Consider the following 14658-nt stretch of genomic DNA (forward strand, 5'->3'; position numbering starts at 1 on the left):
GCCCAATATGTGGTCTATGTTGGTAAATGTTCTGTGTTCACTTGAAAAGAATGTGTATTTTGCTGTTGGTGTAGCACTCCATAAATGTTAAGTCAAATCAGTTACACCTTGCTAAAATGTTCTATATTCTTACCAATATTCTCTGTACTCGTTCTGCCAGTCATTGAGAGAAGTATTGAAAGTTTTGACTCTAATTGTGGATTAGTCTATTTATTTCTCCTTGCAGCTCTACCAGTAACTGCTTATATATTTTGAAGTTCTGTTATTTGGGCATAAATATTTAGTCTTCTTGACACACTGACCCCTTAATCATTATGAAATTGCCATTCATATAGTAATAATATTCTTTGTTCTAAATTGTATTCTGATATTAATATCACCATTTCAGATTTCTTTTTAGTAGTATTAGCACGGTACATTTGATCCTCATTATCCATAGATTCTATCTGTGCAAATTCACCTACTAGCTACGATTGATTTTTAACTCCCAAAGCAATACCTGTGGTGCTTTTGTGGTCATTCACGGACATGCTCCTACTAGCAAAAAACTGGAGTTGCTGATACATTTTCCCAGCTGAGGTGCAATAAAATGATGTTCTTCCTTCTTGTTTAAGTTCATGCAAAGAAGCCCAGGGACAGAGATGGGAGGGGAAAGGGCAGGGCAGTGCAAGATGCTCCAGCTCTGGGACTGACTGGACAGGCTTGAACCCTGCTTTTCACATGTTAATGGGGTGGCCTTGGGCAGTCCCTTCTGAACCTTATTTTCTCTTTTGTAAAAGAAATAGAATCTACCAGAATGACTTATTTTTAGTATTTAAGATTATAGTCTCTGTGAGATATACATGCATGTATTTCACTTAGGAGTAATAGTTTAGTGTTCACTAATATAGTGTCCATGAAAACTTTATACAGCGTAGCTACTGTGGATAATGAGAATCAACCGTATATCTTGATCCTTTCTTTACTATTTTTACTTTTTTTTTTGTATTTAAAGTATTAAAATATGTTTCCTGTTCACAGCATATGGTTAAGTTTCGTCTTTTTAAAAAATAATACTTGACAATCTCTGCATTCTCTTTAAAGTTGTTTAGACCATTTATATTTATTTTTATGACCAGGATTAAACCTACACTTTATTACATGTTTACCATTTTATTCATGCATTCTTCATTTCCTTTCCTCTCTTTTTATGCCTTCTTTTGGATTAATTAGAAGTTTTTGTGATTCCATCTTACCTCCTTTGTTAGCTTATTGCTGTAATTCTGTTTTGATATTTAGTGCTTGCTTACATCTTTAATTTATCATAGTCTACCTACAAGTGACTCCATAACTCTTCACACATAGTATAAGAGCATACTTATAATAGTATAATAATTTATAATAGTATAGTATAATAGTATATTTTTCTATTCCCAACGTCCAAATGCACCCCAAATGGTACATTTGCCATTATACATTTTAATTTTAATTTTACTTCTTTATTGAAGTTTACTTTATTTAACATATACCATATTATTAGTTACTGGGGTAGAATTTAGTGATTCATCAGTTGCATATAACACCTAGTACTCATTCCATCAAGTTCCCTCCTTACTGCCCATCTCCCAGTTACCCCTCTCCCCACCCATCTTCTCTCTAGCAACCCTCAGTTTGTGTCCTAGATTAGCATCTCTTCTGGCTTGCCTTCCTCTCAATTTTCATCTTATTTTATTTTTCTCCCTTTCCCTTATGTTCATTTGTTTTATTTCTTAAATTCCACATATGCGGGGTGTCTGGGTGGCTCAGTGGGTTAAGCCTCTGCCTTCAGCTCAGGTCAGGATCTTGTGGGCCTGGGATCGAGCCCCGTGTCAGGCTCTCTGCTCAGCGGGGAACCTGCTTCCCCCCTCTCTCTGCCTGCTTCTCTGTCTACTTGTGATCTCTATCTGTATCAAATAAACAAATAAAATCTTTAAAAAAATTCCACATATGCATGAAATCATATTGTATTTGTCATTCTCTGACTTACTTATTTTGCTTAGCATAATAACCTCTAGTTCCATCTCTGTCATTGCAAATGGCAGTATTTCATTCTTTTTGATGACTGAGTAATATTCCATTGTATGTACATGTATGCGCATGTATACATACATACATGCATACATACACACATATGTGTGTATGTACACACACACACACAAACACACACACACTGCATCTTTACCCATTCTATTTAAATTCATCTGTTGATGGGCATTTAGGCTCTTTCCATATTTTGGCTGTTGTGGACATTGCTGCTATAACCAGTGGGGTACATGTATTTTAAATGAGAAACTACATTGTTTTTATTTTTGTTTCATTTGCTATAGATTAAAGATATTTAAATAGTCAGTAAAAGTTATATATTTATATATGCAGTTATCATTCCTTGCATCTTTCACTCCCTTTTACAGATCCACATTTCCATCTGATACTATTTTCCTTCTTCCTAAAGAAATTTGTTTAATATTTTTCATAGTGTGGTCTGTTGGTAATGAAATCTTTTAGCTTTACTATAAGAAGAGAAGGGAGTTGCGGGAAATTGGAAGGGGAGGTGAACCCTGAGAGACTATGGACTCTGAAAAACAATCTGAGGGTTTTGAAGGGGCAGGGGATGGGAGGTTGGGGTACCAGGTGGTGGGTATTATAGAGGGCACGAATTGCATGGAGCACTGGGTGTGGTTCCAAAATAATGAATACTGTTTTGCTGAAAATAAATAAAAAACAAATTTTAAAAAAAAGAATGATTATTTTGCTTTCATTTTGAAAGAAACTTTTGCTGGGTATAGAATGCTATCTTGGCAGATTTTTTTCTTTCTTTCTACTACTCCACTATTTTCTCACTTAAGAGTTTCTGACAAGAAATATACTGTCGTCCTTATTTTTTCCTACTTTATCTATTATTTTTCCCTTGTTGTTTTTTGAAGATTTTATTACAGATTTTGTACAATTTGATTGTAATTTGCCTTGGTGTAGTTTTCCCCGTTTTTCGTGCTTGGGGCCCACCAGCTATCTTTGATCTATGAGTTTGTAGTTTTCGTCAAATTTAGAACAATCTGATCTATTATTTCTCAAATAATTTTTCTGTTTCACCTTTCACTCCTCTACTTTGGAGACTCTAATTACACATATATTAGGCCATGTGACATTGCCACTGATCACTGATGCTCATTTTAAGAAGTTCTCTTTTATATTTGTGTTTCATTTTTCATAGCTCCTATTGCTACATCTTCAAGTTCACTAATATTTTCTTTAGCAATGTCTAATCTGCCATTAATTCTATCTGCTGTATTCTTGATCTCACACACTGTAGTTTCTATTTCTAGCATTTGACTTGGGTTTTTAAAACATCTTCCATATTTCTACTTAATTTTCTGAGTATTTTATACTTATTGAGCACATAATAATAAATGCAATTATAATATCTGTTTTTACCTTTATATGCTAATTCTAACAACTGGATTAGTTCTGACTGGTTGACCTCATCATTATGGGTCATATTTTCCTTTGTGTGCCTAGGAATTTTTTACTACTATCAGACATTGTTATTTTTATGTTGTTGAGAACTGGATATTTTTGCAGCCCCATCAACTCTTCCTTTTTGCAGTCTTGAAGACTCTTAAACTCAGTTCTCCATCACAGTTAAATGAGTTGGAAACAGTTCAATCTTTTTGAGTCTTCTTTTAAGACTAGTTGGGTAGAGGGGCACCTGGGTGGGTCAGTGGGTTAAAGCCTCTGCCTTCGGCTTGGGTCATGATCTCAGGGTCCTGGGATCGAGCCCCACATCAGGCTTTCTGCTCAGCAGGGAGCCTGCTTCCCTTCTTCTCTTTCCTTCTGTCTGCCTCTCTGCCTACTTATGATCTCTGTCAAATAAATAAATAAAATCTTAAAAAAAAAAAAAGACTAGTTGGGTAGGACTAGGGCAGTGGTTTATCTAGGGACTGAGGCAGAGCCCTTCTGCATAGAGTACTCAATGTTCTGTGAACAGTTTTTTTTTTTTTTTTTTTCATCTGGGTGGTGGAACATTTTTTTCATCTGGGTGGTGGTACTATTTCCAGCACTTTGTGAATGGTGGGCACTGACAGCACTGATTCTTTCTCTCATAGTTTCCCTGGATTCGCACAGTTTCCTCATAGATATATGTTGATTACTCCTTGGTCTACTTCTCAAGAGGAGACCCTGAATCCTCTGGGGTTTTCTTTCTGTGCAGCCTTCTCCTCTCAAGGCTCTGTCCTTCAAACTCCAGCCACTTCGATCATCCAGACTCTCACATCACATCCTCACATCTGGAAGCTCACTGTGCTCCACTTTGTTACTCCTCCCTGTGCCAAAGTCTGGAACCTCTCTCCAGCCAGTAAGCTGGGGCTCAACTCCTCATTTCCTATTCTCATGGATCACTTTCCTTGGTTTTCCATTGTTTGGCATCTTGCAAACTGTTGTTCTTTTAAACTGTTTCTGGCAGGTTGATAAATCCTGCCCTCATTATTTTAGGCTGGTCATAAGTAGAAGCCCAGCTTTATCCTTTAGACATAAAAATCCAACTATATCTGATGTGTCCCTTAGGATATAAACCAAAATTGCACAACATAGTTTAAAGGAACCTCCATGATCTTCCCCTGTTTACCTTTCAGCTTTGCCAGTGGCATTCATCCTCTCCTTTCTTCATCCTTCCACCCTGACTTCATCTCAGTTTTCAAGTGCACTAGTCCTCTGCCAGCTTTGGAGCTTTCCTCATGCTTCCACCCTGCTGCATGCCAGCCTTGAGACCAAAAATTAAATTTTACCTCTGCAGAGAAATTGTCACCAACACCCTGGTCTTCTCCTTCCATGCCTTTTGTTTCAGTCACAGCAAAATAAATAAAGTTACCCAAAATAGAAACTCCGGTATTTCTCATTGCCATGTCCTTGTCCTTGCTAGTACTTCTGCTAGAACTCTCTTTGTGCTTTGTCTGCTCAGATAGTTCCTATTTGTACTTTAAGAATCAAGGCAAAATCATCACCTCTTGAAAATTTTTCACTCTCTCATTTTCCTCCCCAATCTGAGTTACATATCTCTCCTCCATGCTTTCTTATTACCCTCTCAATACCTCTGCTACAGTGCTTTTCAAACTCTATTGCAAGAATTTGTTTTCTTGTCATTCTCTATAACTGAATGTAGAACTGGAGGTTATGTGATTCTTCTCTGCATTTCCAGGGCCTAGCAGAGTATCTACCTTTTTTTCAGTGATTTGCTTGCTCGCTCACTCTTTTTTCTTTCTTTTTTTTGCTGTTGAATAAATGGCTGGGCAAGTCTCTTGGCCCTGCTAAATACCCATATGAGGATGTGTGGACACTGGCACTTCACAGGGAGAGCTCTGCCCTTGGAAAAAGGAGTTACATTAATCAAGCAGAACAAATCATATTGGATGCTATGGCCAATGCAATTAAGCCTTTGTCAAACTGCCTGACTTTGGCTCAAGATGAGAACATTGATGAAACGCCTCTCAACTGCCTGGGTTGGGGTCTGCTGAAATGGGCAATTACTGCAGTGAACAATCCATTACTTGTACTGTCAACAGTATGTTTTTTTTTTTCCTCTCTAAATGCAGAATGAAGTGGAAAATGCTATGGGAACTCAGTGGCATTTAATTTACTGATATGATATGGTAGGAGCCATTCTTTAACTTGACTATGACAGCAAGAGTGTGGGGATAAGCATGAGGTTGGAATGCATTGGGAAAGCTGTTTTAAACATCCTGAGCCTCACTCTTCCCATATGTAAAATTAGACTGATGGAAGAGAATGCTTGTCACACCATGGTGGTTACTATGGTGATCAATGACTGAGATGAAACGTTGTACTGCCCCTGGCCATGCCAATTTCTTTCAATTCTGCTTGCTATTCCATAGAGGGAGAAATAACTGGCAGGTCTCATTTTCTTCTTTGAACTGGGAAAGTTGCTATCAAGGCATGGTTTAGAAAGGCCATCATACTGGCATTTTGTGCAGATAACCCAGGGCTACTGTGCTGGAATATTCACTCTCAGTGAAGACCTGGGTTGCCCAACCTCTCCAAATTGTGGTACACATATCGTGCATGTGGCACACTGGGGTGAATCGATGAGTTGGAACCTGACCTGGGACTTCATCTGCCCCAGGTCCTGCCTGATTGCTCCAAGGGTCAATGAGGCAATGAGGTCAGGATCTTGGGTACTTCTGACCCAGTTATGGAAAACCACTCAGGAAGCCCTGCTGTGGGCTCACTTAATCACTTGGCCACTACAGTGGCTGTATATCTAGCTAGAGGCTACCAATAAATACCATCAAAATAACTTCAGCCATGCTACAAGCATGGCTCATTAGGGAGGTCATTGTTGGGGGCAAGATGGCTGGCACCAGATAATATTGTTGCAGAACTCTTATACTATAAAGATAACTCATTCTTGCAAAAACATAACTCATTCTTGGCTAATACAAGCAAAAGAGACATATATGAAAGACTATTAGGCACTTAAAGAGTCTCTGGAATGGCACAGTCATTCTTGGACACTCTATCAGTGCCAAGCCCACCCATGAGGCCTCCCTGGTGCAGATCCCATCGCCACAGGAAATGGACACTATCCAGAATGAGTCTGGACATACTGATGACCGGGCAATGGACACCAGAAGCCCACCCTGCACCCACAGATGACTGGGTATTAGACACCAGAAGTTTACCTTGAATGCACTGATGACTAAGCCCTACACACCAGAATTTTATCTATACCCACTGATGACCGGCACCTGACACCACCAGATGTCCACCCTGCTGCCCCTTGAAAAGCTAGTTGTTTCACCACTACCTTCTCTCCCAAAAAGGATCTACAATGGCCCTCATGAATGGCCGCTTCTGAATGGAATTCACATCACATGCAGGTATGCCTATTCCCAGCAATTAGGTCACATGTCTATTCCCAGCATCTGGGTCACGTGTCTGCACTTACTACAAGGTGAGCTGAACCAGCAGGATCAACCTTCTATCATGGCGAGGCGAGATTCACACAAGGGATACCAGCCCCACGTAAGGACAGGGATCCAAATCAGCATGGGGGCCACAGCATGACTAGCGCATTGTACTCAGCAAAGTCACATCACTGTCTTCCACCATAAACTAGTTCCTGGTGGTATCTTCCAGACCAGGGATGCCATTGTCATTCTCCCAGTCATTGACACAGAAACCTGGCAAGTGGACTTGGTTCCTTGGTTTCCCTGAGCATCAGCCCATTTCCAGGTCATAACCATTCTGCCTCCTAAATATCCTGTCATTCATCTCAATTCGGAAGCCCCATTCCTTGGGTCTGGGCCCCTCTGACCTGTCACACAGGGACAGCAATACCATTCTAATGGCTCCCAGTTTTGGGCTGCCCCACACCAATTCTTCCTCCCTACCGTGCATGATGGTATTTGATAAAGTGCTGTCCCTCTTGTGTAAAATCCCTCAATGGGTTCCCATGGCTTTCATGAGAGAATTCAACCCCCTAGATTCTTCATAATAATTTATTTTTACTTTTTGGACTTTCATGCACTGAGTGCTGCAGTGATATTCTTCTTCTCTAACAGAAGAATAGAAATGGCTACATGTACTGAATACACACTCGATATGCCACGGAAGACAGTCCTCACACAATGCCCCAGAGGTAAGTGCCATTTTACAGAGGGAGAAACTGAAGCAAGCAAAACCAATGGCAGTTCAGCCTCCAAACACAGGTCTCAAGCTCATGCCTTCAGCCAGACCTGTGTTCACTCTGTCTTCACTGAACTGCTGCGAGCTTAAGACATGCTTTCTGTCACTTGTTTGACTACTCCTTTCCTTCTTCCTGCTTCAAATGGTGCCCTTCCTTGTTCCCCGACCCGAGTGTTACTTTGCTGTTTAGTCTGGGATCAACCTCCTCTGAGGAGGCTCTCCCAATCTTCCCCCATCACCAATGTTCCACACTGGACTCTCCTCCACCAGCACTCAAAGCCTCCCTGCCTGGCAACATTGCCTTTCTGCCAGTGTGTGGGAGCTTAGAGCAGGAACAGGGTCCTGTTTTGTCAGTGAGCATGCTGATGGAAGTGGTCCTTTAAAACACTCAGGATGATCATGTCGCATTCCAGGACACCTGAATGGTCTCAGAAGTCCTTGCTGTCGTATGCAAGCCCAGACTAGCGGCAGCATGGGAATGTGCAGGCCAACTTCCCCAGCACAGGTGGGCAGGCGGACATCATCCTCCTACCCTCTAGTCCCATCAGCCATCACTTGGGAGAAAATATGGCCCCTGCTGTGCTAAGTATTATCTTGACTTTTCACACTTGAGAAGGTGCCTCCTGGAGCACTTCTAATGGGCCATCTCCTGGCCGGCTAGTTTCTTAAAAGAAATTGTGTATTTTATTGCTCCAGAGAGTACAACACTTTTTGTCCTTTAAGCCTTACTCTGAGGAGAAGAGAGATGATTTCTGAGAGTAAGCTTGGGGCTGGAGCTGGAATTCTAGCATTTTAATTCACAGCTCACTGTCCTGGGTTCCTGCGCTACATCAGCGACATCGTCACTGGCTCCACAGTCTGGGAATGCGACTGGTGTGGGTTCTGAGGGGTGCCACGAGCCACACTTCAGCAGTTCCTAATATCTCAGGGCTAAGCTACCAAGCCAGACGTGCTGATCTTCTTTATGCCTGTAAGATCCACCCCATAATTTCTCTACATCTCACACTGTCCTCGGATCAACTGGATTTCCCCTTAACTATGTCAGCCTGGCTATTGATAAAGCTGGCCTAAACATGAAGGGTCAATGACCATCATTGCTTCCAGCCTCAAAGCCTTCCTGAGGAGGAGCATGCTGGCTCCGTCTGGTGAGCAGCTGCCTAGCTGGGGAGCACCTCAGTGCCCGGCATGTGGAGGGCCTGTGCAATAGGCCCACATACTGGTGTCAGTGGGTTAATCCTAGGGGTCCATGCAAGACAGGGTAATATAAGTTAATGTATTTCCTGGCGATTAGCAAAAGCTTATGATCATGATAGGCAAATATAACTTGCCCATCATGGACAGCTTGAAACCTGGGTCAACAAGTTTCTCATGAGAACCCCTTGTTAAATTTTCCTACAGAGTGAGACCTCAGGGGCAGCACATACCTGTGGGGACAGTGCCCCGGGCTTGGCTGGTGGCGGGCTGGGCTGTGTGCCGCAGGCAAGTGGCCATCGGGGGAGAGGCTATCTGGTGCTGGGCCTGGGGTGTGGTGAGGGGAAGGGACGGCCTTATGGCAGTGGCTGGGCTGCTCAGACTTCCACCACCTGGGTGGATGGTTGTGGCCATCCCTTTGGCCAGCGGAGAACCTCCAATGACATTATTCCGGGGTGGCCCAGCCCCTCCTACAGGAGCCCTGAGGAAATAAAACAGAATCGTTCAGGTGAGGTCACAGAGGAAACCATACAATACAAGCCATTAATAAAGGTCCACTCCTACCTCCTGGCTTTGAAAGATGAAGGCCACATAACCCAGGGCACAAATACTAAAACAATGCCGAGAGAATCCTGTAGGTAAAGGATGCCCAGAGCTCAAGCCTGGCAGCGGAGTTACCTTTATGAAACCTTCATGGGGGCAAATTTTCAATGTAAATAGGTAATAAACACCCAAAGAACCCTAAAAATCAATACCATTCAAATATTTTGTAGCAGAGCTACTGCCCTGATTCATTCTAATAAATAGCTGTGTCTGTCTCCACACACATCCAGAAAGAGTGGATGACTCAGCCACATCCCACAAAGCTTGGACGTATCTGGCACATGGTGGGAAGCAGTGGCAAGAACCCATTCCCCTCCAGACATGGCCGCCTTCTCATTTCCGCCAGCCTTTGGGAAAGGGTGTAGACCACGTCCTGCTGACAGATGTCAGGGAACGTGTAGTTCATAACAGAAATAGATGCCCTTTCACCCCAGGTTTCCAGATGAAACCAGTTTCCAGCATTTAAGAAATGGAAGAGGAACACAACAACTCTGAAAATAGGTTGTAGCCCTTTGACCTCCATGCTGCAAATTTGTGCACTGGTGGTGAGTATGCCCCACACAGCAGAATATGGGGACTTGGAAGTTTCTGTGGGTTCAGTTTTAGGGATCAAATGTCTCCCATTTGTCCAAGAGCTGGGTAAAGTCCCCTTCTGTGCTCTCAGAGTCTTAGTCATGAGACACCAGAAGCCATGGGAGCATGAGAAGAGGTACTGCCAGGTGCTTCACCAGGTCAGGGAGCTGTATCCCGTGCGGCTTGGTACCGTTGGACCAAAACTTTAGTCAGGGATGGGCTGTGCCCCACTAAATCAGGGTTTCTGAAGAACCACCATGGGAAGAAGAGCTTCCTGGAAAAGGACTCAGCTGTCCAGGAACCACAGGCAGAGCCTTCCTTTCTCAGCCCCTAGAACTACCCTGAAATTCACCTGTAGCAAGGCACCTTATCAGTGGACCAGCCAAAACCATGACGATTTTAAAAGATTTATTTATTTGAGAGAGAGGGAATGAGTGGGAGGGGCAGAGGGAAAAGGAGAGAGAATCTCGAGCAGACTATGCGCTGAGCATGGAGCCTGACACAGGGTTCAAACTCATGACCCTGAGATCATGACCTGAGCCAAAACCAAGAGTCGTATGCTCAAGTGACTGCACCACTGATTTTTTTTTTTTTTAATCATATCTGTTACCTATTGAACTCACTTTTACCCTAGGAAACAAACTGTAAAGCTTGAACAAAGCAGACTCACAAATTATGGGCCTTTCTAGCAAGGGTCCGATGACATACAAGGAAGCCCATCACAGGGCCAGCACCACTCCTCGGGGTGCTTTGAAAAGTATGAATCAGTCGAGTCATCAGTGCAAGTCTAGGCATTATTTAATTGTATTCCTGTCAGTCTTGTCCCAGAGTGAGCAGAAACCTAGGGGCCATGTCTTCAGCTGATGTTCTTGTGCTGTAGGTAACCCAGAGTTCTGCCTGTGAATGGTTTCCGCAAGGGAGACGGGTGAATAAAATCAGCAGTCAACCCCTCCTCTTAGCGGGAAATTCTCAGGCAACTTCAGAGAACTTCTTGAGCAAACTTTTAAAATTATATTTTGTTTTACAAAAATAATACAACAGGAAATTTGCAAAAATAGGAAAGAAGAACATTTTTAATTACTCCTAATGCCATCACTCAATAACACTTGTTAGCTTTTGAGAATGTTTTTCCTTTGTGTGTATGCATACGTGTGTTTTATGCAGAACAGATTTACATGTATCTCTCTCTCTCACTCTCTCTCTCTCTCTCTCACACACACACACACACCCCAGCTGTACTCACATGGGACAGGACAGGGACATGCGCACACACACACACACTGGAGAGCTCACTCTCTTGAGAGAACTTCCATTGCCATTTAGTGCCATTGCCCCGACTCCAGCTCATTCTCCTCCCATCTTCTCCCCTCATAGCCATGTCTGCTGAGGGAATGACAAGCAAAATCTAATTCAGAAGGGGAAAAGCTTGCCATGTGGAACCCTCACCCAAGGGGAACTCTGAGCTCATGTGGCCAAACGCTGTGGGCAGGGGAGCCCTTGCTGACTTCTGGACTGTGTGGTTTTTGGCTTGCTCAGGCCACAGCGTGCTCTCCAGGTGGTAACCTGCTGCAGGAGAACGTGGTGGGTGTGCGTCCTCCTCTCCTGGGCAGCGACACCAGCCTCACCTGGAGACGGGCGTCACGTAGTTTCCTGGGAACACCCCAGAAAGCCCAGTCCTGAGGGATGTCCCCTTGAACCAGCCATCCTGACATTTCTCTAGGACACGGTACATCTCGCCCTTCCGCAGCTCCAGCTCGTCGTTCTTCTGGGGCTTGTAAGCATAGAGCGCCAGGTACCTATGGGAAGAAGAATGGGGCCAAGGAATAAATGATGGCTCACAGAAATGGGCATATGCCATCTGGCATCACCTAGGTCACAGCTAGGCTCATCTTTGGATGAGTCCCCCCAAAAGGAAAAGCTGATTCCTACAGGGCTTGTACCCACCGTGCCTGACCTACTCTTCATGATAAATCACTACAGTGGCACAGGGAAGGGGGAGGACCCAGCACTCTGATTGCCCATCTAAAGAACCAGGTCCTGAGAGGTACAAGCAGGGCCTTGTACTCCTAGAGCCCTGTGTTGGCTGACCGGGGCAGGCAGGCTCTCAGCGCCAGCCTCTTGTCCAACAGCTCAGTGAGCCTGTGTGATTCATCCAAAGTCCTGGAGGATGGGCCAGAACTAGATCACAAGTCTTTGGATCCCACCTTCTAAAGCCTGATGCCCCCAGCCAGAGAAAACTCTAGGGAAAACCAATAATGAACCATCCAAGGTTAGGGCTGGATTTTCCTCATTTTATCTAACTAGACCCTGGCTTACCTGCCTGGTTCATTGACAGTCTGAGCTAGAGGAGACCCCAAAAGCCTTTTTAAAGAAAAGGCAGTCTAGTTAGGGAATTCTTGGTTGCATCCTTCCTTGCAATATTTGTGCCATGACTTATAATTTAAATTCTACTTTTCTCTTAAGCCTATTTGAAGACAAACCAAGAACAAACTCAGTGGTGTAAATCCTGGCCTAGGGTTTAGAAGCTGTGCCTGTAAGTTAGCGCATGACCCTGGAGGATGCCTCTTTTGTCACATACCTCATGATACCTCAATATCCAACCCCACAGGGCACTTAGTTTGGGATCTTGGGGAAATGATTTTAAATTGATGGAGAGAATGGTATCAGGCAACCATGTTGCTCACAAGATCCAGGGGAAAAGCTGGTGAGACTTCAGCCCAATGAGAAACAGCAGATGAATTTTAAAGAAGTGTCATCTCTCAGGTCTCCTCCCAGGACGGACGGCTTGGTGGGCATATTCACCCCTCCCAGGGCCATGGGGTCTCAGGTCTGGGGATCTCAGTAAGGCCACCCAGAGCACTCTCCTGAACCTGGGAGAGGTCACCTCTCAGGAGGTGAATACAGAAATGGGAATGACTCACTAGGGTTCAAGCAAGAAGAAAGGAGGCCTCCTGAAGTCTCAGAGTCCGGCAAAGGAACATGCTACAAAGAATGAGAACTTGTAAAGATGTTCTCTCCCTAGCATAAAGTCAAATAAGGTGAAACAACATAAAAGCTGACCGCCCCCCCCCCCCCCAAATCCCGACCCTAAACAATGCAGGTGCATTTGCTTCATTCAATGGAGGCCTTGCCTGGTTAATTTCCTTTGTTTATAGGTCAACCCCCACTCCTCCCTCTTTCCTTAGGGATGAAAGGATGACTTACATCTTGATATCTCTCTGTTTGAAAAGATAAACACCAATGGCCAAGAAGGATTCAGAGCTTCAGGAAGGATAAAGGAAGCCATCACTGGAGGGGGCCCCCTTGCTTGTCATGGACAGAAAGATTCAGGTTTTTGAAGCAATGCCCAGGTAACAAAGAGAACCCAGGGTGTCATCTGTTTTCACATCTGATGACTCGCAGGAGCTCTCTGATGGTGACAGAGGATGACCACAAACAGGAAAGTCATGTGATAATTGCATTTGTGCCCCAGACCCCGGCTTGCCCTTTAACCTCTCGGGGGTGGCCTCATGTCGGGAGGCAAGGGCAGGATGAACACAAGAGGAAAGGAGAGGCAATGGCTGGGGCCGTGGGAGGCTTGTGAACAACAGCAATGCATGCCTTTTGTGCCTGCTCTGAAGGAAATGTAATTGAAGCATAATCCTGTGTGCTTGCCTCCTTCTGTCTCTTCATGGGGGGAGAACAATCTCTTTGATTCTGTGAATACACAACAGCCAGGAGCACAGTGCCAAGCTGGGGGTGACGGCACCTTGGGGTGTGTGTGCACGCAGCACAGACCTCAGCAAACAGTCACATTTCCTTGGTCAGGCAGGGAGGAAGAACTGCTGCCTTTGTTCCCTTCGCCCAGCAGGGGTGACAGGGGCCGGGCTCTCATCCCTGGCTTGGTCAACAAGGCATGGGTACCAGCATCCACTGCAGCCATGCCTGGAGGCCCCCGGAGAGCCGTAATGCCACACGAGGCCCACCACTGGCCTGTGCCCTGCCAGCTGCCTCCTCGGACCCCAGGCCCAGGAAGAGACGATGTCCCACACACCTCGGGCACATCCTCCTCCTCCCTCTGGGCCCACTGGGTGTCCAAGGACGGGGCTGGCAGGCCAGCACCTGTGTCCTCAAGTGGTGCTCCACAGCTTTCCACCTGCCTGGACTCTGCCTGAACAAAGACTCCTTTTCCAAAGGCTGCTTTCATGTGTGGAGGTTCAAGACTGGCCGACCTCCTCAAAGAGGGCATCATGTTGGAGAGTTTAAAGGCCCCACTCTTCCACTCTCATCTCGCCAGTCGCGGGGGATATGAGGACTCCTAAACAGTTGAGTCCTCCAATGACAGATCATCCTGTCCTCAGCCAGGATCCTGGTGCAAGGCAGCCAGCTGCCACTGGGAAGCCAGAGGACGGTGACAGCCCCGGCAGAGAAAGCCCAGACCAGCCTGGAGGATGGGGACCATGAGTATCCGTCTCCAGCTGGGGTTACCAGCAAATCCTGGCTCAGGGCAGCTCTACACCAACGTGTCCCCCGATATGCTAAACTTGCCCCAATGCTCCCCTCTATCTGGAGCTCTCCTCTGTCCCCCTGCTGCCC

The 14658-nt window shown here is 44.9% G+C and overlaps 1 protein-coding gene across 2 annotated transcripts in view; it reads right to left on the reverse strand.

The window, feature by feature from the left end:
* Positions 1 to 14658, reverse strand: part of SH3RF3 (SH3 domain containing ring finger 3) — a 361494-nt gene that overhangs the window by 62849 nt on the left and 283987 nt on the right. For both annotated transcript variants that reach the window (XM_059134271.1, XM_059134270.1), the window contains exons 6-7: positions 11709 to 11879; positions 9141 to 9388 (exon numbers count right to left, since the gene is read on the reverse strand). In XM_059134271.1, the coding sequence (XP_058990254.1) occupies positions 9141 to 9388; positions 11709 to 11879 (419 nt within the window). The remainder of the gene's footprint in view (positions 1 to 9140; positions 9389 to 11708; positions 11880 to 14658) is intronic.

The sequence above is a fragment of the Mustela lutreola genome, chromosome 9 (genome assembly GCF_030435805.1).
Source record: "Mustela lutreola isolate mMusLut2 chromosome 9, mMusLut2.pri, whole genome shotgun sequence".
In the NCBI taxonomy this organism is placed as follows: domain Eukaryota; kingdom Metazoa; phylum Chordata; class Mammalia; order Carnivora; family Mustelidae; genus Mustela; species Mustela lutreola.